Source organism: Hemitrygon akajei, chromosome 7, assembly GCF_048418815.1.
Source record: "Hemitrygon akajei chromosome 7, sHemAka1.3, whole genome shotgun sequence".
Classification (NCBI taxonomy): Eukaryota; Metazoa; Chordata; class Chondrichthyes; order Myliobatiformes; family Dasyatidae; genus Hemitrygon; species Hemitrygon akajei.
This window is the reverse complement of record NC_133130.1, coordinates 175,042,120-175,069,893: the sequence shown is the minus strand read 5'-3', so window position 1 is coordinate 175,069,893 and position 27,774 is coordinate 175,042,120. Positions and strand designations below refer to the sequence as shown.

At 42.9% G+C, this 27,774-nt stretch overlaps 1 protein-coding gene across 1 annotated transcript in view; it reads left to right on the top strand.

Moving 5' to 3' along the window:
• garnl3 (GTPase activating Rap/RanGAP domain like 3) overlaps window positions 1-27,774 on the top strand; it is a 357,427-nt gene that overhangs the window by 262,346 nt on the left and 67,307 nt on the right. Inside the window, 3 exon segments of the mRNA XM_073052650.1 lie at window positions 2,109-2,141; window positions 15,799-15,903; window positions 19,559-19,633. Coding sequence (XP_072908751.1) covers window positions 2,109-2,141; window positions 15,799-15,903; window positions 19,559-19,633 — 213 coding nt within the window.

Sequence of the window (27,774 nt, the reverse complement as noted above, 5' to 3'; positions counted from 1 at the left end):
GAGTGGAGTGACATTTGCAATTTTCCAGTCCTCAGGAACCATCCCAGAACCTAGTGATTTTTGATAATTACTAATGCCTCCACAATCTCTTTGGTTATCTCTTTCAGAATCCTGCACGTACGTAGTCTACCTGGCCCAGGTGATTTATCTACCTTCAGTCCTTTCAACTTCCCAAACACCTTCTCCTTAGTAATACACACAGTATAGGCCCTTTGGCCCAGGATGTTGTGCCGACCATTTAACCCCCTTTTAATATCTAATCCTTCCTTCCTACATGCTGTTCCAGTTTTCTATCATCCATAGTTACATAGCCTAAATGCTGAGGTTTACAATAGAAAACTTTATTGGAGAATTTGATTTCTCTAACTAATTTAGTTTAAACTTATTTTAATATTTATTTTAGTCTAACAAATGTTATTTACAGAATCATTACAGTCAGTGGGATGAGTTGCAGTGTAACATGGGGGCAAAATCCAAAAGGTGGGATGAATACAGGTCTGAAGATGTTATACCTGAATGCTCGCAATATTAGGAATAAGGTAGATGTTCTTGTAGCGCAGTTAGAGATTGGCAACTATGGACACCACTGAGTCGTGGCTGTAAGAAGATCTTAGTTGGGAGCTTAAAATCCAAGGATACACATTGTATTGAAAGGGCAGAGAGGTTGGCAGAAGGGATGGGGTGACTCTGATGGTAAAAAATTATATCAAATCCTTCAAAAGTCATGACATAGGATTGGAAGGTGTGGAATCCTTGTGGGTAAAGTTAAAAGAGTTGTATTCAGACCTTCAAATAATAGCCGGGATGTGGGATACAAATTCCAATTAGCTCCTCTCTCATGCCACTGTAATTCCCTTTACTCCACTGTAATGCTGATACATCTGATTTTATCTTCTCCCTCTCAAGCTACGGGGCAAATTATATTATGGTCCTTACTTCCTTAGGGTTCCTTTACCTTAAGCTCCCTAATCAAAATTGGTTCATTACACAGCACCTAATTTAGAATTGCCTTTCCCCTCCTGGGCTCAACCCCATAAGCTGCTCTAAAAAGCCATCCTGTAGGCATTTTACTGATTCCCTTTCTTGGAATCAAGCACCAACCTGATTCTTTATTCTAGCTGCATCAGTGTCTGGTATGGGATGGGATATTATACAGGATCAAAAGAAGTTACAGAAAGTTATAAAATTAGTCAGTTCCATCATGGGTACCAGTCTCCGGAGTGTCCAAGACATCTTCAAGGAACAGCGCCTCAGAAAGGTGGCATCTATCCTGAAGGACCCCCATCACCCAGGATATGCCCTCTTGCCATTTTACTATCAGAAAGGAGGTACAAAAGTCTGTCGGCATTTCAGGAACAGCTTTATCCCCTCTGCCGTGCGATTTCTAAATGGACATTGAACCCATAAACACTACCTTACTTCTTATTATTTCTGTTTTTGCACTGGTATTTTTAATTTAACTGTTTTAATATACGGATATATACTTACTGTAATCTTTAATTTTTTTCTGTATTTATTATATATTGCATTGTACTGCTGCCACAGTGGCTACGATAACACTGCCCTTTCTATCTCCCGTTGTGTTTTGTATCCCACATACTGGCTACTCTTTGGGGAAAGTAACTGTTTTTGGGTGTGGTGGTCCTGGCGTGGATGCTGCGTAGCCTCCTCCCTGATGGGAGTGGGGCAAGTAAATAAATGGTTTCTACTGCACCCACTGAACTACACAAAGTGGGTAACTAATATCTCCACGGGGCAAAGTCTCTATAAAGCAATCTCTATTGTTAAAGAGTATACTAGAGACAAAATTGTATCAAAGAGTTTTGATATTTTTGCATGCATTTTAATGTGTTAAAAATATTAATTTTGGTCTTACATGTATTTATTAAGTAACTTGTTTAGAAAGTTCAGAGGTTGATTTTGCATGCAATTATTCAAGTATAATTGCCCACAATATTATATATTAACATTGTTTAGAGAATATTATCGTGTGATCTTGTCCCAACACAAGCTTTAAGACTGGATTCACTTTCTGGTTTAGCGTTAACTTGTTAATGTTGTGAGCATATCACAGTGAACCACTGTTCTGTGTCACATTTCTTCTTTAGGAAATGAACGAAATCCAACTAGGCTGGATAACAGTGAGACCATTTATCTTTTATTTCCCTTTGCATCTGAGTTCATGAGCATTACCTCCCTTGAACTAAGATGGGCAACTTGAGTGCATTCAACCAGCATCAGAAACAATGGAAGCCAAGCAATTATTGAGTCTGGATTCCCTGAACCTTTCTTTCAAATTGTGCATGTTCTCAAAGGTTTACGTAACCACGGCGACACCTTCAATTAGAATGATGTGCCGGCACTCTAAATCTCTCATCAGTATTCCATGGCACACAGACCTTAAAGGGTTTTGTTTTCTGATGCAAGAATGTGCAGCTTGTCCTCACTGCTTTGCCCATGTTAATAACATTCATTGTAATATCTGAGTGCATCTAGCGTTGAAGCATGATTTTCAAAAGTGCTTAACAATGTGCCCTAACCTTGCCTCTAACTAAAAGAAAGCATTGCGTTAATTGGACTAAAATATTACAAGCCCTGTTGTCTCTTGGTTCTTGTCATGTGTGAAATTGGTGTCCATTTTATTAAGAAGCAACAGGCTGATCTAACAGGCATTGAAAGCAAATTCTGTGAATTAACGTTAATGGTGTGTTACGGGTGACTTTCAGCGTGATGATATGCCTCGAGTAGCTGTTTGACCCAATGTGCTGTGTTTACTTGTCAAAGCATCATTCATCCTCTCTTCCTCATCCTCTCCTACCCATTCTGATCATAAAGTCGCTGAGTCATAGAACACAGAGAAACAGGTCCGTCGGCCCATTGAGTCCATGCCAAATGAATATTCTGCCTAGTTCCATCGATTTGCACTCGGACCATATCCTTCCATAGCCTCCCCATCCACGTACCTAGCCAAATTTCTCTTAAATGTTGAAATTGAACCTGCATCCACCACTTCTGTGCAGCTCGGACTACACTCGCACAGTGAAGAAGATCCCCTTAGCCATTTCACCCTTAACCCATGATCTCTAGTTCTAGTCTCACCCACCTCAGTGGAAAAATAACCTGTTTTCATTTACCCTATCTGTGCCCCTCATAATGTTGTATGTCATTTTGTAAATTATTTAGACCTTAAGATATAGGAGTGGAATTAGGTGATTTGGTACTTCGAGTCTGCGCCGCTATTTTATCATGACTGATCCATTTTCCCTCCCATCCCCAATCTCCTCCCTTCATGCCCTGACTAATCAACAGTCTATCAACTTCTGCTTTAAACATGCCCAGTGTTTTGGCCTCCACAGCCGCTTGTGGCAATGAATTCCAGAGGTTCACTACTCTGGCTAAAGACGTTCCTCCTCATCTCTGTTTGAAAAGGACACCCCTCTATTCTGAGGCTGAATTATGGGTTGGTATAACAGTTAGTTCTAAAAACATTGCAACTCCAAATATTTTTATTGCTTTCTGTGTGAAATTTTGCCAGTCTACCTCATTTTCCAGCTTGGAAGAAGATCTCCAAATAAAATATCCAGATCCTTCCAGTTTGACAGCAGTGTGACTGGGCAGTGCCAAAAGTGGATTAATTAGGGAATATTTGCTTGTGTTTGTGGACAGAGAATGTGAATGCCCAATTGAATTTACAGATTCATTTTCAGTATGAAATTAGGAATATCACGAAACACATCATCAGCAGGTCTGCTCCCCCCCCCCCCCCCCCCACCACCCAATCCAACCGTTCTTTCTTGGAAATGTATCCCATTCGTTGCTTACAAAGTCGAAGTCGGGTTTATTGTCATCTGCACAAGTCCGTGTATGCGTGGCTGGAATGAGAAACTTGCAGCAGCATCACCGGCACATGGCTTCATACTGGGAGGATTCACAAGAAAAATGTAGATTATCAGATATACAGAATTTCTACATGGAGGCACACAATTAGTACAAAAATACACCAAGTTCAAATTAGTGCAAAGTGATCAAAGTTGTAAGCTGCAGTGATTAGGGTTGTGCCGGTTGGTTCAAGAACTGAATGGTTGAAGGGAAGTAGATGTTCTTGGTGGTGTTGGCCGAAACTCTGGAACTCCCCCTTCGACAGCACTCCTGTGATATATTCAGCACATATCCTTCCACAGCTGCCCTATTAGGAGTTCGTACATTCTCCTCGTGTGTTTCCTCTGGGTGCTCTGATTTCCTCCCACATTCCAAAAATGTACGTGTTTGTGGATTAATTGGTTGCATGGGTGTAACTGGGTGTTGCAGGCTGGTTAGGCCGAAAAGGCCTGTTACCATGGTGTATCTCTAAATAAAATAATGCAGAGATCGCAGGAATTCAGGAAGGCAGCTTACCACTGCTTCTTAAGGGCAATTTTCCCAAAGAGTAAATAATCTGTTGAATTTTCTGACCAGGAAAACAGTAGAGGCTATCTTATTAAATATATTTAAGACACAGTTAGATAGAATTTGGATAACACAGAAATGAAGGGTTATGGAAAATATCCAGATGAGCCATTGAATGACAGACCAGGCTGAATTGTCTCGCTGGCCTATTCCTGCTTCTACTTCTTAGGGATGGGCAGGAAATGCTGGTTAATTGGTCACTGCAAATTGTCTTGTGATTAGGCCAGGATTAAATCAGAGGATTGTTGGGTGGTGAGGCTCAAAGGGGAAGGACCTGTTCTGTGCTGTATCTCAATAATCAAATAAATAAATTGTGTGTAATTGTGGAGATCTGATCTGATTGAATTGATAGAGAGCTGCCAGCACATTCAATAACAGGATTAATCTGTAGCAGAACGGTATAGAGATCAGGAACTGGTTACAGTAAAATCATAAGACATAGAAGCAGAATTAGGCTATTTGGCCCATCGAGTCTGCTGCACTATTCCATCATGGCTGATTTATTTTCCCTCTCAACCTTATATTTCTGCCTTCTCCCTGTAACTGTTGATGCCCTTACCAATCAAGAACCTATCAACCTACACTTTAAATAAACCCAATACACAGTCCTTTGGCTTGTATACAGTCGTCCATATCAGAAATCATTAATATTCATCATCATCATCATCATCATATGCCATGTCGTATGACGTGGGCCATCGTGGTTTATGACCACAATTGTTCTTGGCAATTTTTTTTTACAGAAGTGGTTTGCTATTGCTTTCTGGGCAGTGTCTTTACAAGAGGGGTGACCCCAGCCATAGAACATAGAATAGTGCAGCACATTACAGGCCCTTCAGCCCACAATATATTATCAATACTCTTAAGTGATTGTCTGCCTGGTGTCAGCGTTCACATAACCAGGACTTGTGATTTGCACCAGCTGCTCATCCGACCATCCACCACCTGCTCCCATGGCTTCATGTAACCCTGATCAGGGGCTAAGCAGGTGCTACAGCTTACCCAAGGGTGACCTGCAGGCTAGCAGAGATGAAGAGTACCTTGCACTTCCTTTGGTAGAGATGTATCTCCACCCTGCCCCCCCCCACATTAATATTAGTGCTAGATTAAAATGAGAGTAGTGAATGCATGAGATTTTGCTATCTTTGGCTTGTGGTGCAAGTAAATAGAAGTAACATCTAAGTGAACATCTAATAAGATTCCATCATTGGAATGAGGTACAAATAGAAGCAACGAATCACAATCAATGTTCACCTTCACCAATGAGAGGAGATACATTCTAGGCTTTTACGTGTATTGCGTTTAAATTGAAATTCAAAGTTCGAAGTAAATTTATTACCAGAGTACATATATGTCACCATTTACAACTCTGGAATTTATTTTCTTGTGGGCATACTCAATAAGTATATCGAATAATATAAAAGACACCCAACTTGGGTTCAACCAGCGTGCAGAAGACAACAAACTGTGCAAATACAGAAAGAAAGAAAACATAATAATCCTTTAAATTGAGTTCATTGGTTGTGGGACCAGTTCAGTGATTGGGCATGGAAGTAGAGTACACTTAATAGTTTTTGTTGGTTACTGGTCAGTAGTATTTGATTACATTTTTAATTGTAGCTTAAGTTAATAGGCCACAGATTTAGCCTTTTTGAAAATGGGCACTAGTGAAAGAGATATTTAGATTTGTTTCATGCTTCTGAAACCTCAGAAATCTTTTACTCACTGTTATATTTTGAGTGGTAGAATAGATGAGGTTGGTGGCATGGGAGCCATTTTGCAACAATTTTCAATGGGCTGTTAGTTGGACAGAACTGGCAGAAAGACATCATCTTGTTATTTTTTGTGCTGTATGATTCTCTTCTGATTCTAAGGGAATCAAGGGATATGGTACTACTGTAAAAATGCTGGTGACAGAAATAGACTGGATGATGAAGAAAGTGCTTTGCATGCATACTTCATTTGGTGGGATATTGAGTACAAGAGCTGGGATGAAATGTTACAGCTGTACAAGATGCTGGTAAGGTTATCGTTGGTGCACTGTGTACAGTTCTGGTCGCACTGCGATAGGAAAGTATGTCATTTGACCCTTTGAAGGAACACACTTGACCACCGTTATACCACCATCAAGAACGCTTATCATGCTATCCCATGCCCACACTTCAGAATGTCCAAGTGCCTGACTGTACTTCTACTCCCAGCAAATAGGCAGAGACTAAAGACAGCAGCACCAGTGGTGAGGACCAAGAAGAAGTAGCATGCTTACAGGACTGCTTTGAGACAGTGGACTGGACAATATTCAGGAATTCATCCTTGAATCTGAGTGAATACGTCACAGTTTTCACCGACTTCGTCAAGACCTGTGTGGGTGAGTGTGTGCCTTCGAGAACAGCACGGGCATACCCAAAGCAAAACCCATGGATGAACCAGGAGATTTGTATTCTGCTGAGGGCTAGATCTGTGGCATTCAAGACCGGTGATCCACAACTATACAATAAAGTTCAGGTATGACCTATGGAAGGCTACCTTAAGATTTTAAGAAAAGCAATTCCCATTGAGGTTAGAGATGGAATCGGAATGCCATTATGTTTCACTCCCAGATGAGCTCAATGCCTTTTATGCATGCTTTGAAGGAGAGAATAAAACTACGCTTGTGCAAATCCCTACAGCATCTGGTGACCACGTGATCTCTGCCTCGAAAGTCAATGTCAGAACATCTTTCAAGAGGCCGAACCCTCGGAGGGGGTCAGGCCCTGATGTTGTACTTGGTAAGGCTCAGAAAACCTGTGTCAACCAACTGAGGAGTGTGTTTAAGGACATCTTCGGTCTTTACCTGCTGCTGCCGGAGGTTCTCACCGGCTTCAAAAAGGGCAACAACCATACCATTGCCAAGGTGAGCTGCCCCAACAACTATTGCCCAGTGGCACTCTCATCTACTGAGAGGCTGGTCATGACTAGAATCGACTCTTGCCTAAGCAAGGACTTGGTCCTGCAATAGTTTGCATATCACAATATGCCTACAGCGGATACAATCTTACTGGCTCTCTACTCGGCCTTGGATCACCTGGACAGTAGCAATGCCTACATCAGGTTGCTGATTATTGACTGCTGTTCGGCGTTCAACACAATCATTCCCTCAGCTCTAATCAACAAGCTCCAACACCTGGGCCTCTGTACCTCCCTCTGCAGCTGGTTCCTCGACTCCTCGACTCCTCATTGGGAGACCACATTCTGTACGGATCGGAAGTAACATCTCCTCCTCATTGGCAGTCAACACTGGTGCATCTCAATGCTTGGCGCACTGCTCTGATCTCTCTAAACCCACATCTGTGTGGCCAGGCATAACCCAACCAACATCTACAAATTTTCTGACAACTCAACTATTGTTGGCAGGATCTCAGATGGCGATGAGAAGACATACAGGAGTGAGATAGATCAACTGGTTGAGTGGTGTCACAACCAAAACTCAACATCAGAAAGACCAAGGAATTGATTGTGAAGTTCAGGGAACACACACACAAGTCCTCACTGAGGGATCAGCAGTGGAAAAGGAGAGCAGTTTCACATTCCCAGATGTTGTCATCTTGTCATAAGATCTCTCATGATGCAGTTACAAAGGAGGCATGACTATATCGCGGCTATATTTCATTGGGAGTTTGAGGGGAGTTAGTATGTCAAAATGACTCATAAGTTTCTACAGATGTATCGTGGAGGGCATCCTAACTGGTTGCATCATTGTCTGGTATGGGAAGAGGCACTGCACAGGTTTGGAAAAAGCTGCGGAGAGTCATAAACTCAGCCAGCTCCATCATGGGCACTGGCCTGCCCAGCATCGAGGATTCCTTCAAAAGGCGATGCCTCAAAGAGGCGGCATCCATCTTTAAGGACACCCCAGTACCCAGGACATGCCCTCTTCTCATTGCTCCCATCAAGGAGAGTGCATATTCAAATGGATTTCAATATAGAGAAGTGTGAGGTGGTGCATTTTGGAAAGTCAAACCAGTTTAGGACTTTGTAGGGTGTGAGGAGTGTAATGGAACAGAGGGACTTAGAGGTACAAATACATAGGTCATTGAAAGCAGCATCACAGATAGACAGGGTGGTGAAAAGGGCATTTAGCAAGCTGGTCTGAAGACACACTCACAATGTTTCAACAGTTGCTTCCTCTCTGCCATCAGATTTCTGAATGGACAATGAACCCATGAACACTGCCTCAGTATTTTCCCTCTCTTTTTGCACTATTTATTTAAAATATATTTACTTATTGTAATTTATATGCTGGTGTTATGAAACTTGATTCTGGTTCATTCAGCTGGAAAGGATGCAAGAGCGACTTGGGAGGATGTGGCGAGGATGAGCAGGCTTGAGTTATAAGGTCAGTTTGCACGGGCTCTGACTTTCTGTGCAGCAAAGGAGGTTAATTACGATATCCATTCAGTACCACCAAATTTAGGTGGCTTAAAAATAGCCCATCATATCCATCCTTTTAATTTTATTGTGCATAAAGCCATTCTCGAGGGAATTTCTGGGCAATAAGATTGGCATTTAGGGCATGCCTAGAAAGAATTTCAATTTGTTGTCATGTACCAACGTCCTTTTCCTGTTATAAGATTATTAAGGGATTGGACACGCTGGAGGCAGGAAGCATGTTCCCGCTGATGGGTGAGTCCAGAACTAGAGGCCACAGTTTAAGAATAAGTGGTAGGCCACTTAGAACAGAGATGCGGAAAAACCTTTTCACCCAGAGAGTGGTGGATATGTGGAATGCTCTGACCCAGAAGGCAGTGGAGGCCAAGTCTCTGGATGCATTCAAGAGAGAGTTAGATAGAGCTGTTATAGATAGTGGGGTCAAGGGATATGGGGAGAGGGCAAGAACCGGGTACTGATTGTGTATGACCAGCCATGATCACAGTGAATAGCAGTGCTGGCTAGAAGGGCCGAATGGCCTACTCCTGCACCTACTGCCCATTGTCTATTGTTAAGGGGTGGCCTTGTGGCCGTTTGTAAAGTCACGAAGGGCTTATCTACAGGCGGGTTGAGAGAGCGTCCAAAAGCTAGTGAGGTGGATTTAAAATTGGCTCAGAGGTAGTGTGATGATTGAAGGTTATTTCTCAGAAGGATGGTCGCGGTGTCTCAGGGTCAGTGATGGGACGGTAGTTACTCATTATTTACTGTGTGTATGTGTGTGCGTGTGTGTGTGTGTGTATATACATATATATAGACTTCTACATAAAACCCGCAATGCATATTGTGAACAACATAGAATGTTTAATCAAACAATATATTTACAATAATACTCAAATGTTACTACTGCTTACACTTGAGAAGGGGGTCCTTTGGGGTTCTAACATTTAACTGTCGTTCATTCTTTGGGGCACTGTTCTGTTTTTGTGGATGGTTGCGAAAAAAGTATTTTAGGATGTATACTGTATATATTCCTCTGACATTAAGTGTATCTTTGAAACCTTTGAATATGCAACACTCGTCCCTGCTTAGCTATAAACTCCAATTCATTGTAGAATCCATTTCAACTTTTTATATATATATATTATATATAAGTACACACACACATCCTATATAATACAACTACTATATAGACATGAACAGCATAGTCAATTTTAAATGGTCCCCATTCAGGACTAAGGATTTAATTGCTGAGGAGGCTTTCTTAATCTTGTGAGATAATGTCTTTATTAATGAGAGGGAATCACACTTCTTGCCAGATGAAACTTGTGGCTGGGAAACAATCTCAGGTGCTGGGGGCCTCCTCCATGTTAGTTGTAGGAGTTGACTGCGACTGCAGGAGAAGGTTCTGACAGCTCTGGACCCCTTTCTTCTGGGTGTGTTGGTATCCCAAACAGTGCTTGGCAAGTGTCACTGGACAATGTGGATCATAATGTGTGAGTACAGTGTCTGACATCACCGCTTCCTTTACCTTTTGTGAACGACCTCACGCTGCTTTGTCCGATGTCATTTCTTACTGATCTGTAGCAGAGTTCAAGGGGTAGAGCACAGAACCTGTTTAAGTAATTGGACAAATCCTAAAAAGAACACAACTGTGACACGTCCTTTGGTCTTGGGGCATCTTCCACTGCTTGAATTTTCTCAGTACTCTTATGTCAATTTATGTGTCAATGGTGTGACCACAATAAGTGATACTTGGTTAAAAGAATTCACACTTGCTGCGTTGTTCTCTGAAGCCATAATCTTTTAATCTTTTTAACGCTGTCTGGAGATTTTGGAGATGTTTCTTGTCGTCCATCCAGGTAACACTAGTGCCTGGACAGCCTTGCAGCACCTGCTCCATAGCTTTCTGCCAGGGTGCAGGTGCCGATGCTACTGCAGAAGTAAGCCTATTATAGTGATAAAGTCCTTTGTGGGTGTTTATGGTGAGAAACATTTTGGACTCTTCTTCTGTCTCCATCTGCTGTCCATTTGCTGAAATGTTTCCCTCCAGAAAGGTTTGCAAAGATATCCTGTATCCTGGGCAGAGGGTTTTGATCTGCTTTCAGTATTGGGTTGATGGTGTACTGACAGACCCATTCTTCCTGACTGCTGGACACTGGCATTGTCCATAGCCTTCACTCAACCTTGGAAAGAATTCCTTCGGCCTCCGTGTGATCTAACTCACTGGCTACTATATCACAGATGGTATAACGAACCGGATGGGCTTAACAAAACATGGGTGTGGCATTTTCATTTAACACTCTTTTTAACTTTGATATGTTTTGAGTTTTCCAATGCCATCCTTGAACATTGCTGTGGCATCATCTGGTACCTTTCTTAATTCACTTTCAGTTTACTGTATTACAGGGGATGTGGCATAAAAATAGTGGATGGATCTCCAATCAAGTTGTAGTTGTCTCAGGCAATTACACCCCACAGTGCTGGCCCTCTTGGTTTTTACCACGTACAAGCCCAATGTGGGTTGTTGGTGGTTATATTTCACCTTTACAAATGTCATTTCCACAAGAGTTATCTTTTCTCCAGTATAAATCCTGAGCTGGATATCAGCAGGCTTCAGCTTAGTATCTTTATAATGCTGTTCAACCTCATTTTCTGAAATGAGTGAAACAGCTGAGCTAGTGTCCTATTCCATTGTAATTAATTTGCCATATTGCTTGTCTCTTGTTAGTTTTCACATTGTAAATCTCAAGTCTACCCAGTCCCAGTCCTGTTTCACTCTCATCATTATCAGATTTTTAACAACATGCAGATTAGTATGCTTATTAAAACTGCAATTGACTTTTTAACTTTTTCTCCTCCCTGTGCAGTCAATTTATTTTTGTCTGCCTGACATGCTCTGTGTGTGACCTAGTCTGTTACGTTTACAATGTTTCACCTTTAAACCTGCATTGGTCTGGTGTATGTGAGCCCCTTCCACAACAGTAATACAATTTGTTTAGCCAGGTCAGTTTCTGTTTAGATATTGCAGTTTTGTTCACTTTCATTCCTGACTGCCTCTCTGTCTGCTGTTTCCATTGATACAGCTGTTTCAACTGTTCTTTTAAATATAAGTTTTGCTTCAGTTAGAAAGTGTTTTTGAATGCTTTCTTAGATTCTACAAACTAAACAATCTGTCAGTACACCATTAAAGCCCATTACAGGACTGACAATGTTCAGACAATCTCATCAATTTGAAATGGACTCCCCTTCTTTCTGACTTTGCTTATGAAACCTAAAGCATTATGCAGTCAACAATAGTTTCTGCTCTGAATGTTTCTGCATTACTGGTTGGCTGCCAGTGATTAGTGGTGTCCACAGGGATTGCTGTTGGAACCACTTCTTTTTATGCTGTATATCAATGATTTAGATGATGGAATAGGTGGCTTCATTGTCAAGTTTGCAGATAATACGAAGATTGGTGGAGGGGCAGGTAGTGTTGAGGAAAGAGGTAGCCTGCAGAAGGACTTAGATTGATTAGGAGAATAGGCAAAACAGTGGCAAATGAAATGCATGTTGGAAAATTCATAGTCATGCACTTTGGTAGAAGAAATAAATGTGCAGACTATTTTCTACGTGTGGAGAAAATCCAAAAATCTGAAATCCAAAGGAACTTGGGAGTCCTTGTGCAGAACACCCTAAAGATTAACTTGCAGATTGAGACGGCGGTGAGGAAGGCAAATGCAATTTTAGCATTCATTTCAAGAAGTCTAGAATTTAAGAGCAGGAGTGTGATGCTGAGGATTTATAAGGAACTGGTGAGGCCTCACCTTGAGTACTGTGAACAGTTTTGGGCTCTTTATATAAGAAAATATGTGCTAGGGTTGGAGAGGATTGAGAGGAGGTTCACAAGAATGATTCCAGGAGTGAAAGGGTTATCATATGAGGAACGTTTGGTGGCTCTGAATCTGTACACACTGGAATTTAGAAGGATGAGGAGGGATCTCATTGAAACCTTTTGAATGTTGAAAGGCCTAGACAGAGTAGATGTGGAAAGGATGTTTCCCATGGTGGGGGATTCTAGGACAAGAGTGCATAGCCTCAGGAGAGGGGGTTATCCATTTAAATCAGTGATGTGGAGAAATTTTTTTATCCAGAGGGCAGTGAACTTGTGGAATTTATTACCACAATAGGCTGACCCCTATTGACATCAATGGATCTGTGTTTGAGAGAGTGAACAGCTTTAAGTTCCTCGGCTTACACATCACCGAGGATCTCAGATGGTCTGTACATAGACTGTGTAGTGAAAAAAGCACAACAGCACCTTTTTCACCACAGAAAGTTGAACAAGTTTGGTATGACCCCCCCCCCCCCCCACAAATTCTAAGAACTTTCTATAGGGGCACGAATGAGAGTATCCTGACTGGCTGCATCACTGCCAGGTATGGGAACTCTACTTCCCTCGATCGCAAGGCTCTGTAGAGAGCGGTGCGGACAGTCCAGCACAACTGTTGATGTGATCTTCCCACTATTTATGCCATTTACAGAGACAGGTGCGTAAAAAGACCTGAGTCACCCCAACCACAAACTGTTCCAGCTGCTACCATCTGGGAAACAGTACTGCAGTATAAAAGCCAGGATCAGCAGGCTCCAGGACAGCTTCTTCCACCAGGCCATCAGACTGATTAATTCACACTGATGCAATTGTATTTCTATGCTATATTAACTGTCCTGTTGTACATACTATTTATTACAAATTACTATAAATTGCACATTGCACATTTAGATGAAGATGTAATGTAAAGGTTTTTAATCCTCATGTATATGAAGGACGTAAGAAATAAAGTCAATTCAATTCAATTCAAGGCAGCTGTGGAGATCAAGTCTTTGGGTATATTTAAGGCAAAGCTTGATATGTTCTTGATTGGACACAGCATCAACGTTTATGGGGAGAAGGTCGGGGAGTGGAACTGAGCAGGGGAAAAAAGGATCAGCCATAATGAAATGGTGGAGAAGACTTGATAGGCCAAATGGCCTAATTCTACTCCTATATTTTACGGTCTTATGGTCTTTTACTTTCACGATATCAGCAAAGCTCGTTTTGGCTGGTTTGGTTGGAGCAGTTCAGCTTCTAAGCAAACTGTATGCCTTTAAATCCAATGCACTTAGTAAAATAGTCACTTGTTTCTCATTGGCTATTTTATTTGCTTTAAAATGCTGCCTAATTCATTCAGTGTATGATACCTAGTTATCTCTTGTGCAATTGAATGTGTCCATCTTTCTGATGTAGCCATCTATTCCTGCTTTTTTTTTAAATGATTATTATCACCTGGTACTCACTGTTTATGCACCCATGAATTTATCCGTTTCTACCTTTTTTTAATTCGATCATCTCACTGCACTTCTTTTAAAACTCGAAAGTCTCGCTGCACCTTTTTTTAACTCGAACGTCTTACTACACTTCAACAGGTAGGTCATCTCAGGTTTGTTTTAAAAGTTCCTCTTCACCACTGTTATGTTTTGTAACTGCAAAACATAAGAACTAATTGAAAGAAAAACAAGGGAACCAGGAATGCGAGTCTACCTTTGTTTTATTACTTTAAGTGAGGTGGGCACGTATGAAATGGTGGTGTGATAACGTATGCCATTCACATACTTTTACATATAACCCGTAATGCATTATGTAAACAAGAAAGAATGCTTAATTCAACAATATATTTACAATATTACTCAAATATTACTGAAATATTAAATACACAATAGGGAGATTTAGGACCAGAATGCACAGCCTCAGAATTGAGGGATGTCAATTTAGGACAGAGATAAGAAGAATCTTCTTTAGACAGAGGGTGGTGAATCTGTGGAATTCATTGCCACAGACAGCTGTGCATGTTAAGTTATTGGGTATATTTAAGGCAGATGTTGATAGCCTCTTGATTTGTCAGGAAATCAAAGGTCACAGGGAGAAGGTAGGAGAATGGTGGAAAGAGATATTAAATCAGGCATGATGGCACGCTTGATGGGCTGAATGGCCCGGTTCTGCTCCTATGTCATATGGTCTGTGGTAAAATATTCATTAAGGATCTCAGCCACATTCTCCCATCCTGGTAACTGTTCCCCCCCCCCCCCTTTATCCTTGAGTGGTCCTACCCTCTCCCTAATTATCTTCTTGCTCCTGTTGTATGTATAAAATACCTTGGGATTCTCTTTAATCCTATTTGCCAAGGACTTTGCATGGCCCCTCCTGGCTTTCCTAATTCCCTCCTTGAGTTTTTCTGTAATCCTCAGGGACTCTGTTTGATTATAGATTCCTGAGATTTACCTTACTCTTTATCTTTTCTGAAGCATCGAATCCCTGAAACATTAATCACCCATTCTGGTCCCTCTCTCTCAACCAAGTCTCTGTAATGGCCACAACATCATAATTCCATGCACTGATCCATGCTCTTAAGTTCATCGGCTTTACCCATAATACTCCTAGCATTAAAATATACACACTTCAAACTGTCTGTCCCATCTTATCTATTACTTTGCTCCTGCCTATTTTTACTGGCCCTGGCATTTACCTTCCTTTCCATCCCTCCGCTTTCTGACCTGGTGCTCTGGTTCCCATCCTCCCTTGTCAAAGTAGCAGCACTAATGAACCTCCCGAATTCTGCTCATCTGTACTCTCCTGAGAATATCCATCAGGCATTTTGAGGAACTCAGCTACTGCCATATTCTCAGTACCCGTGTGGCACGTAGACTGCCACCTCTGTTTAAAAATTCACTCTGAAGTAGCGGTAAACTATTTGGGGTTGCAGCTTGTGAAACAGGGTGCTGCGGGGTGGGGGGGGGGGTGGGGACAGCTGCCAATAGCAAAGGCTTGTGCATTGCAAGATCCGTTTCGTCCCTCCGGAGAATTAAAAGACTGAGCGAGCAGGGAGGAATGGCACAGGGGTTTTAACCTTCCTTTCATTGTGTGCCCAGAACATGCTGAACAGGCGGTCCTTCAGCGATGTGTTACCAGAGTCACCTAAGTCAGCGCGGAAGAAAGAAGAAGCACGCCAGGCCGAGTTTGTCCGGGTGGGTCAGGTAAGTTACCACCGAACGGTGAAGGATTCTATCAGAAACCGGGAACTACAGGGATATTTAAAGCAGAGGTGAGGTGCCCGAGGATTGGAAGATAGCTAATGTTGTTCCCTGGTGAGATTGTGGAATGAGCTGGATGCATGGTTGATTCCAGTATTTATGAGAGGTTTGAATATGTACGTTGATGTGAGGGATATAGAGGGCTGTGGTCCAGGTGCAAGTTAATGCATGGACAAAGTAATGAAAAACAAGAAAATCTGCAGATGCTGGAAGTCTAAAACAACACACACGCAAACTGCTTACTCTTTTCCATTGATGCTGCCTGGGCTGCTGAGCTCCTCCAGCAGTCTGAGCGTGTTGCTAGGTAAAATAATCGTCTGCCTTGGGCTGGAAGGGCTGAAAGTTCTCTATGACTACAGCTCAAAATGGCTACTCTCTTTCCTTATTGAGCTCAAGCCTCTCTGCACTGTGTCTGCAGTCTGACAGCGCGGTGTCACTTGACTTCAACGAGAAGCATTTTAACAAGTCTCTTAATGAATGCACTGAGCAAACTACACAGAGCCCACTTGACAGCGCAAGGTCGGTCTCTCTCTCCCCTTCATTATCCTTGGCTAAAGGTCGTGTGATCAGCAACGGCTGCCCGATGGAGAGGCAATCATATTAAGATGGTGCTCAGCTGAATTAATTTTCTCCAGACGCAGACGGACAACCCCTTCTATCTGAAATGTTAAAAGCATGACATATACAAAATGGAGCATTGATTACTGGCGATATTTGCATCTTCTCTCAGGGGAGAATGTGCTGAACTTTCAAGTATGTAGGTAATGCAGTGCAGTGAAATGGTGATTTTTCACAATTTCCATATGGCATTCAGCCCATCAAGTGAATGCCAGCTCTCAGGATGATCCCACTCCCCCCCCACCACCACCAATCAAATTTGTTTATTCATTACACGCACGTCGTAGCATACAGTGAAATGTGTCATTTGCATTAATGGCAGTAGCGTAGCGGTTAGAGCGACGCTTTACAGCACCGGTCATCACCGATCGGGATACAATCCCACTGCTCTCTATAAAGAGTTTGTGCGTCCTCCCCGTGTCCACGTGGCTTTCCTCTGGGTGCTTTGGTTTCCTCCCTCATTCCAGAAATGAATGGTTAGTGTTGGTAAGTTCTGTGCAGGACGGGCCGTCTCCAGGCTTCCGTTCAGGTTCAGGTTCAAAGGGGGCACCGGGTGGAATTAAGTCACTGCTTCACGCTTCGTTGGCCTGGGGGAGGGGTGTGGTTACAGAAATCTGATAGAGCTTCCTACTTCCGGTGGGAGTGGCGGCAGCGGGCAGTTGTCTCCTGGACCCTCTCATGATGTCAAGTCCACATTTTCAAGGGCCAGGACACTTGATTAATCAATTCCCCAGACTGCAGGTCCAGACGGACATGAACAAAAATGAGGGAGCAATTGACAGAGGCGATGGGTGTGAAATCATTTCTCAGTTTAACATAGAACAGTGTAGCACGGGAACAGAGCCTTCAGTACGTGATATTGTGCAAATGACACAAAATCCCTACTACCTGCAACTAGTCCGTACCCCTCCTTTTTCATATCCCTCCACTCTCTGCACATTCACGAGCCTATCTAAGAGCCTCTTGAATCACTCTAATGTATCTTCCTACACATCACCCCTGAAAGCACATTCTAGGCATCCACCATTTCCTGTGTGGAAAAAAACTGCCCTGCCCATCTCCTCCAAATCTTCATTTTCATTGTAACATTCAAGATGATATTTGATACTTTCAAATTCTTCGATCTTCCTAACTTGTTGAAGTAGTGAAATCATTTCATTTTCACTCCTGGCCATTTCTGGCATCTCCAAGCATGAATGCTTGAAACTGTAGTGAGCAAAACAGTTCTGAATTCGCTTTCTGCTTATTACCTAACAACTATCAGTGATGAAAATCACTGCTTTTTGAACACAAATACATGTAACTGACACCATTTAAAAACTGCTCACTCTAAAAATAGTCTAGTATCTTATGGCCATACAAGTACATGTGCCTGATGATAGTTAACCTCCTGTCCCAATTAAGTGACATAGTGTCTCCATCAAATGACAGGAGTCTTGGCAATTTGGGGGCCATGCTAGCGTAACGGTTAGTGCAACGCTATTATAGCTTGGGTTGTTCCAGAGATCAGAGGTCAATTCCGGAGCTGTTCTTTAAGGAGTCTTTGTGGAATGCGTGAGTTTTCCCCAGATGCTCCAGTTTCCACCCACAGTTCCAAAACATACCAGGTTGGCTAATCGGTCATTGAAAATTGTCCTGTGATTGATTAGGGTTAATTGGGGCTGCTGGGTGGGGCAGCGTGGTTTGAAAATGGCCTACTCTGTGCTGTATCACTAAATAAATTAGTATTTTCTTGATTAGTTTTTGTTCTTTAAGAGTGTCCCAAATAAGTGACTGCCCCAATTAACTGGAATCCACCGTATCTGTAAATAATAGAATGTCTTTAGTAGACAAATCCCACTGGGAAATGCCACCTGTTCTGTTGTGAATTGTCGATATTTGCCATCTTTCTGACTGCCGATGGGTTCAGAGCTTTGTCCCAAGTTTCTTGAAACCAGGGTCTACCAGACCAGCTGACAAATTCCAGGTGGTGATTGTCGAAGTCAAGTTTATTGTCATCTGTACAAGTACACGTATGCACAAGTGCCTTGAAAATCTTATTTGCAGCAGCACCACAGGCACAGAGCATCGCAGGGAAGACATGCGTAAATTAACAAATTATACAATATTATACAAAAATCACAATTAGAACAGAAATAAGCAAATCCATTCTGGTACAAGGTGGTCATTGTGTTGCTACTCTGATGTAGTAGTTGGGGTTGTGCAGGTTGGTTCAAGAGCTGAAGGCTGAAAGGAAGTAATTGTTCTTGAACCTGGTGTTGTGGGACTTGCTTGACTTGCTGAGATCCTCCAGCATTTTATGTGTCTCAGTCTGACTCAACCATGCTGCCCAGGGTCCTGAGCCAGTGCAGAATCCACTAACTCTGTCCAGGTCCCTCGCCACCAGTAAGGTTGAGCCTGCAGGTCCAAACTCAGTGACAATTGGACTGATATGTGTATATATATATATATATAGATATATATATATATATATGATATGTTAATCCATGGCCTCCTCTACTGTCATGATGAGGCCACATTTAGGTTGGAAAAACAACACCTTATATTGCGTCTGGGTAGCCTCCAGTCAGATAGCATGAGCATCAATTCCTCGAACTTCTGGTAATCCCCCCTACCCCCTTCTCCATTCCCCATCCCCTTTTCCCTCTGTCATCTTATCTCCTTGCCTGCCCATCGCCTCCCTCTGGTGCTCCCCTCCTCCTTCCCTTTTCTTTCTTCCATGCCCTTCTGTCCTGTCCTATCAGACTCCCCCTTCTCCAGCCCTGTATCTCTTTCACCTTCTCTCTCCTCTCCCCCCACCTTTTAAATCCACTCCTCATCTTTTTTTCTCCAGACCTGCTGAAGGGTCTGGACCCAAAATGTTGACTGTAATCATTTCCATGGATCCTGGCCTGCTGAGTTCCTCCAGCATTTTGTGTGTGTGTGTGCTGATTCCATCACCATGCACTGCGGTTTTACAGCTTAAGACTCTTTCTTTCAGGCCCTCAAGCTGAAAACTATCGTGAGAGGCGACGCCCCGACCAGCTTGGTGACAACAGGCCTGTACAGAAAAGAGGTGAGTGTGTTACTGACCGCCCGTCTTCCTCCGTAAACGTTTGAGTGGATGATGTCACTACAGAGCCATAGCTCCAGCAGAGCCTGAGGACTTCCCTCTGTGTCTGAAATACAGTGAGATGTCAATGATCGGCAGAGGGGAGAGTGGAACGGCTGCAGGACTAGGGTCTGGCTTCACTACAGTGCCAGTCTCTCCTCCCACCTGTTATCCTTGTTCATGGCTGTTATCAGACTCTTGAACGGAATTCTCATACACCAAAAGGTGTATCCTTAATCTTGTGATCTACCTCGTGAGACAGATGGTAGCTGTTGGTGTGATTGAGTCAGTTACTAAGTAATGTTAAAATTGTTCAAGGCATTGGTAAGGCTGAATTTGGAGTATTGTGTACAGTTCTGGTCACTGAATTATAGGAAAGATATCAACAAAATAGAGAGAGTACAGAGAAGATTTACTAGAATGTTACCTGGGTTTCAGCACCTAAGTTACAGGGAAAGGTTGAACAAGTTAGGTCTTTATTCTTTGGAGCGTAGAAGGTTGAGGGGGGACTTGATAGAGGTATTTAAAATAATGAGGGGGATAGATCAAGTTGACGTGGATAGGCTTTTTCCATTGAGAGTAGAGGAGATTCAAACAAGAGGACATGATTTGAGAGTTAGGGGGCAAAAGTTTAAGGGTAGCACGAGGGGGAATTTCTTTACTCAGAGATTGGTAGCTGTGTGGAATGAGCTTCCAGTAGAAGTGGTAGAGGCAGGTTCGGTATTGTCATTTAAAGTAAGATTGGATAGGTATATGAATAGGAAAGGAATGGAGGGTTATGGGCTGAGTGCGGGCCAGTGGGACTAGGTGAGTGTAAGCGTCGGCACGGACTAGAAAGGCCAAGATGGCCTGTTTCCGTGCTGTAATTGTTATATGGTTATATGGAAAGAAAGTTCTACAGAAGCCACCAAGGCTGTCGGTGAAGTATGAAACAAGAAGTGAATATCGCCTCAGCTCACCAAGATTGAACAAACCCTAAGACTGACACCAGAATGTTTCACATTATTTGCCTACCTGCACTGAACTTTTCTCTGTACGATAATTTACATACTGCGTAAGCTGCATGAAGGGACTCGATCCGAAAATATCAACTCTGTGTTTCCCTCTATAGGTGCTGCCTCACCCGCTGAGTCAGACAGCAACTATTTCAGAATCAGGTTTAAAATCATTAGCATATGTAGTGAATTTGGTTGTTTTGTGGCAGCCGTACAGTGCAGTACATATTAATAAAAACTATAAATTACAATTATATGTACAAAATAAGTAGGTAGTGCAAAAAGAGAGGGAAAATTGAAAATATTAAAGCTGTGGTCATTGGTCCATGGTCCATTCAGAGGTTTGATGGCAGAGGGGAAGAAGCTGTTCCTGAATCATTGAGTGTGTACCTCCTCCCTGAGGATAGCAATAGGAAGAGGGCATGGCCTGGGTGATGGGGTCATTAATAATGAATGCCACCTTGCTGAGGCATCCCCTTTTGAAGATGTCCTCATTGCTGGGGAGGCTAGTGCCCGTGATGGAGTTGCTGAGTTTTTGTGAGTGAGTTCAAATTTACCCTGTTATCCTGAGGATGTTGACTGACCAGTTGAGTTCTTACAGCATTTTTGTGTGTGTGTGTGTGTGTTACTATATTCTGCATTCTGATTTTCTTCCTACTATCTCAGTGTGATGTACAGAATAATTCGTTTGGATGGCAAGCTTTTCAGTCTCTCCCGGTACGTGTGACAACAATGAACCGATTCCAATTCCATTATCAGACGATGATATCAGGGATAACAAAGCCGCACTTGTTTGTCCATTTCTGGAAAATTAGACCCCATGTTAAGAAACTGAATTACTCAGAAATGATCACCAAAGTAGTATGGTTCTCACGAGAACTCATGGTTCTCATGAGTATTTTGCATATCGTATCCTGGACAATCGGAATCACAGTGTGATACAGCCCCGAAACAGACCCTTTGGCCCATCAAGTATGTGTTGATTATCACATACCAACTTTACCAGAACTTCCTTCATCCTGTTTTATTCTCCCCACACACCCATCAATTTCTCCCGGTTTCTACCTCTCATCTACCTACCAGGGGAAATTTATAGTGGCCAGTTAACTTCTGAACCTGCATGCCTTTGGAATGTGGGAGGAAACTGGATCACGAGGTGCAAGCTCTACGCATTCAGCACCCGAAGCCAGGATTGAACCTTTGGAATGTGGAGGAAACTGGATCACAATAGGGAGAAGGTGCAAACTCTATGTGGTCAGTGCCCGAAGTCAGGATTGAACTTGGGTCCCTGGAGTTATGAAGCAATGGCTTTACTGGCCTTGTCACTGTGCTACCAAAGATAGATTTGCTCAATTTGTCACATGTACATCAATCTCAAGGTTGTGTAAAATATATATACTTCAATAAAAAATGCACTTTGAACTTTGAAACATATAGTGAAATACATTGTTTACAACATCAGCCAACACAGTCTGAGGATGTGTTGGGGCAGCCCTGCTAAGGCAGCTGGCTTCACCTTGCGACACACACATAACGCTGGAGGAACTCAGCAGGTCAGGCAGCATCTATGGAAATGAACAGTTAACGTGTTGAGCCCTTCTTGTATCCCTTTGCAGCCTCCTTCTACCCTCTTTACAATTTGCTTTCTTGCCATCTTTGTAAGACCATAAGACATAGGAGCAGAATTAGATCATTTGGCCCATCGAGTCTGTTCTGTCATTCCATCATGGCTGATTTATTTTCCCTCTCAACCCCATTCTCCTGCCATCTCCCCATAATCTCTGACACCCTTACCAATCAAGAACCTATCAAACTCTGCTTTAAGTGCACCCAGTGACTTGGCCTGCACTGCTATCTGTGGCACTGAATTCCACAGATCCCCCACCCTCTGGCTAAAGAAATTCCTCCCCCCATCTGTGTTCTAAAGGGACATCCTTGTATTCTGAAGCTGTGTCCTCTGGCCCTAGACTCTCCCACTATTGGAAGCATCGTCCCCATATCCACTCTATCAGAGCCTTTCAATTGGGTAGGACTCCTTGAGATACACTGAAGTGTATCCAATATCTTGCATTAGGATCTCAGAGATCTGCAAGAGACCGGAATCTGGAACAATAAGTGATCTGCTGGTGAGTCTCAGCAGGTGACGCAACATCTGATGGGGGTAAGAATCTGTCGACCTGCTGAACTCCTCCAGCAGATGGTTTGTTGCTTATTATTATGCGATAAGCAGACTTCAATTACACTGGTGCCCAAGAAGAACATGGTAACCTGCCTCAGTGACTATCACCCAGAAGCGTTTACATCCAGTGTGATGAAGTAGTTTGAGAGGTTGGTGATGAAACATATCAACTCCTGCCTGAGGAGCAACTGGGATCCACTCCAATTTGCGTAGTGTCACAGCAGGTCAACAGTAGATGCCATTTCATTGGCTCTTTACTCAACCCTGGAACATTTGGACAGTGAAGATGCATACATCAGGATGCTCTTCATTGACTGCAGCTTGGCATTCAATACCATCAACCCCTCAAAACTAATTAATAAGCTCCAAGACCTTGGCTTTAATACCTTCTTGTGCAATTGGATCGTTGATTTCCTCACTTGCAGACTCCAGTTAATTTGGATTGGCAATAACATCTCCTCCACAATCTCCATCAGCACAGGTGCACCACAAGGCTGTGTGCTTAGCCCCCTGCTCTACTGGCTCTAAACTTGTGACTAGGAGGCTAAATGCAGCTCCAATACCATATTTAAATTTGCTGATGGTACCACTGTCTGGTCAAATCTAAAGTGATGACATATAAACATATAGGATGGAGATTGAAAATCAGGATGAGTGGTGTCAGAGCAACAACCTCTCTCTCAATGTCAGCAAGACAAAGCAGCTGATTATTGACTTTAAGAAAAGGAAACTGGAGGTCCATGAACCAGTCCTCATTCGAGGATCAGAGAGCATCAGCAACTTTAAATTCCTTAGTTTTATCATTTCAGGGGAGCTGTCCTGGGACAGCATGTATGTGCAGTTACAAAGAAAGTACAGCAGCGCCTCCACTAACTTAGAAGTTTGCAAATGTTCAGCGTGACATCTAAAGCTTTGACAAACAGAGTGGAGAGTATGTTGACTGGTTGCAGTGTGTCCTGGTATGGAGACAGCAACGCTTTTGACAGAAAAGCCCACTAAAAGTAGTGGATACAGATCAGCCCGTCGCAGGAAAAGCCCTCCCCACTATTGAACACATCTACAAGGAGCATTGTCCCAGGAAGGCAGCATCCATCAGCAGTGACCCCCACCATCCAAGCCATACTTTCTTCTGGTTGCTACATCAGGAATGAGGTACAGGGGCCTCAAGTCCCACACCTACAGGTTCAGGAACAGTTATTACCCCTTCAACCATCAGGCTCCTGAACCAGACGGGATAACTTCACTCACCACAACACACCACCACTGCTCCTACGATCTGTGGACTCACTTTCAAGGATTCTTCATCTCATGTTCTCAATCCTTATTTATTTATTATTATTTTGTGGGGTTTTTTCTCTCTTTTTGTATTCACACAGTTTGCTGACTCTTGCACACTGGTTGTCTTTGTTTTTCATCGAGTCTGTTGTATGTCTTTGTATTTACTGTGAATGCCCACAATAAATGAATCTCAGGGTTGTATATGGTAATGTATATGTAATAAATTTACTTTGGTAGTAAATAGACAACCCCTTAGGAGAACATTATTCTCAACTTGAGTGATCGCATGACTACTACCGTTACGTTTATAGTGACCCACTGTTCCCAGTAGGTGGTTATGTGTGTGTATCAGTAACTGCTGGAAACAGTAGGTCGTTATACATGCAAGTTCACCAGGAACTTTAACCTTTAGAAGCTGAGGGAGATTACTTACCCCTCACGCTGCTGAAATCAGGATTGATCTGCAACCCAACACACATCCCCAGTGTTTTGCTCCTGTGTGTGGAGGGGAGCGATGTGCTAGAGCATCAGTCAGACAGTTGTTCTAACACCTACCAATATCACTCCTTGCACTCTCAATCATCTACTTGAACTTAAACCTTCAAAATACATTTATTATCAAAGTACATATGGATCACTATGTACAACTCTAAGATTTATTTTCTTGCGGGCATACTCAATAAATCCAAAGAATAATAACCATGACAAATTCATGAAAGACCGCACCTACTTTGGTGGACAACCAGTGTGCAAAAGACAACAAACTGTGCAAATACAAAAAGAAAGAAAAAAACAATTAATTGATTAATTAATTAGCAATAGATATTGAGACATGAGATGAAGTGTCCTTGAAACCGACTCCATTGGTTGTGGGAACATTTCAATAATGGGGCAACTGAAGTTGAGTGAAGTTATCCCCTGTGGTTCAAGACTCTGGTGGTTGAGGGATAGTAACTGTTCCTGAAGCTGGTGGTGTGAGTCCTGAGGCTCCTGTACCTTCTTACTGATGGCAGCAGTGAGAAGAGAGCATGACCTGGGTGGTGGCAGTCTCTGATTATAGACCCCACCATCCAGCGGGTGGAGGAGGGAGAAATTGAGGTTTTCTTGAGGAATGTAGCCCACCTAGACCTTATACCACTGCCTTCCTCCCAGTTCCCTGACATAGATGCCCCTCTGCATCTCAAGGGCATCTGAGCTACAGCTTCTTTGTGGCATCCTCCATGTTATTTCCTTCCAGTGATACAGCTTTCCATCGATAGGGCTGTTTACTGATGCCCATCTGGCAAACAATCTTCTGAGATAAAATGACGGGAGATATTGATGTTCAGTTTTCAATTGAAGGTTTGTGGAAGCAGTGTTCATTTGAAGTAGTAAGGGTGGTTGTTTCTAAGGTGTTAAATCGGGTGGCTGTTCCATATGAATTACTGCTGACTGGTGTCATCAGAAGATTAATGCAGACGGTGTTTTAATGCACATTTAATCCCATCAAATTAACTGATGGATGTGTTTGGTGAGCCTTGCTTTGAAAGCCGTTCCCTTTACACCGGAGGATTTCTCTGAACGCCGATTCCTAATTTGTCTCAATGTTGTCTGGAATCTGACCTGAAGCCGTAATTTATCAGTGGTGAATATAGCTTTCATTCTCCTTGAGCAGAGGCATTGAGGCAGGCACATTACATCAGCAACACTTAAGTGATACCGTGGCAACCCTGCGCCTTCTGGTCATTTCCTTTATAACTCAGCAGGATATTGAGGCACCTTCAAAAGGAGAGGACAGTGAAATAAGCGTCTGAATGCCACAAACTGTGGCTCAGTCGGTTAAGGTCGTGATAACAATTTATTGTTCATTTCAAGGCTTGGAAACCTCGCACCAACAAACAAAATAGATTGAATTATCCTTGATTCAGATTCATTTATTTACCACATGTACACTGAGATGCGCTGTGAAATGTGGCATTTGTATTAACAGCTAGCATAACCTAATGATTAAAGATCAGTTTTATTTATCACACGTACATCGAAATGTACCATTTGTGACATAACCTGAAGATTAAAGGTTAGCTATATGTTATGTACATGTGTTGGCGTGTGGCCAAGTGGTTAAGGCATTGATCTAGTGATCTGAAGGTCGCTAGTTCGAGCCTCAGCTGAGGCAACGTGTTGTGACCCTTGAGCAAGGCACTTAACCACACATTGATCTGCGACGACACCGGTGCCAAGCTGTATCGGCCTAAGTGCCCTTCCCTTGGACAACATCGGTGGCGTGGAGAGGGGAGACTTGCAGCATGAGCAACTGCCGGTCTTTCATGCAACCTTGCCTAGGCCTCAGTCAACATCAAAATCGATGAACAGCTGAAGAAGAAGACGTATACATCACAACGGCGAAACACACAGTGAAATGCTTTCTTTGCATCAGCGACCAACGCAGTCCGAGATGTGTCTGGGGGGCGGCCTGCAGGTGTCGCCATGCTTCCGGTGCCAACATAGCATGACCACAACTTACTGACCCTAACTGTACGTCTTTGGAATGTGGGAGGAAACCGGAGCACCCAGAGGAACGTACAAGCTCATAAAAGACAGCAGTGGGAATTGAACCCCAATTTTGCAGCTGCCGCTATAAAGTGTTACGCTATTTTGCCACTCCTAAGGATGTTCTGGGGCAGCCTACAAGTGTTGACACGCACTCTGGCCAAGATAGATTGCCCACAACGTTCAACACAACAACAGCCGAACAAACTGCTTTCCTCCCTCACACGACCACAGACAGGCCTCCAGTCCCAGCACAAGCCACCCCTGCAATCCTTGGCCCTGGACTCTCAGACTTGCAGACAGTGGGCCCAGCAAGTGAGGGAATCCTTCTCTGGGACCGGAGTTTATGAGTCATTTCTGAACTGAGTGGCTTTCCAGGCCATAGTCCAGTCATATATCTTTGGATCTGGAGTCACGTACAAGCCACTTCAGGCAAGAACTGTAGACTTGGTAGAAGGACATTGGGCAGATGATCATGACAACAGCCTATTATTATTATTGACACTAAACATTTCATTGCAGATATAGTTAATTGCTTGAATTTAAATTCTTTATCTGCTGAAATGGGATTGCATCAATACTCCAGGCCTCTGGATAGTGTGGCATCCATTATGAAGGATCCCCATCACCCACAACATTCTCTCTTCTCATTGCTACCATCAGGAAGGAGGTACAGGAGCCTGAAGACACACACACACAGTCAGCGATTCAGAAACAGCTTCTTCCCCTCTGCCATCAGATAGACATTGAACCCATGAACACTACCTCACTACTTTTTTTCCTCTTTTTGCTCTATTTATTTATATATATATATGTATTTCTTACTGTAATTTACAGTTCTTATTATTATGTACTGCATTGTACTGCTGCCACATAACAAGAAATTCCACGACATATGCCGGTGATATTAAACCTGATTCCGATATAAGAAGGAAGAACAACAGAAAGGCAAAATGAATCATATTTTAAGCTTTTTGTTCCATTCTGTAAGCTTGAATGATTGCTGTAACAACTTACTGAGGGTAATAACTGGGGCACCACAGTAACATGGTGCTTAGCACAGTGCTGTTACAGCTCGGGGCGTTGGAGTTGGGAGTTTAATTCCCTCTGTTGTCTGTGAGGAG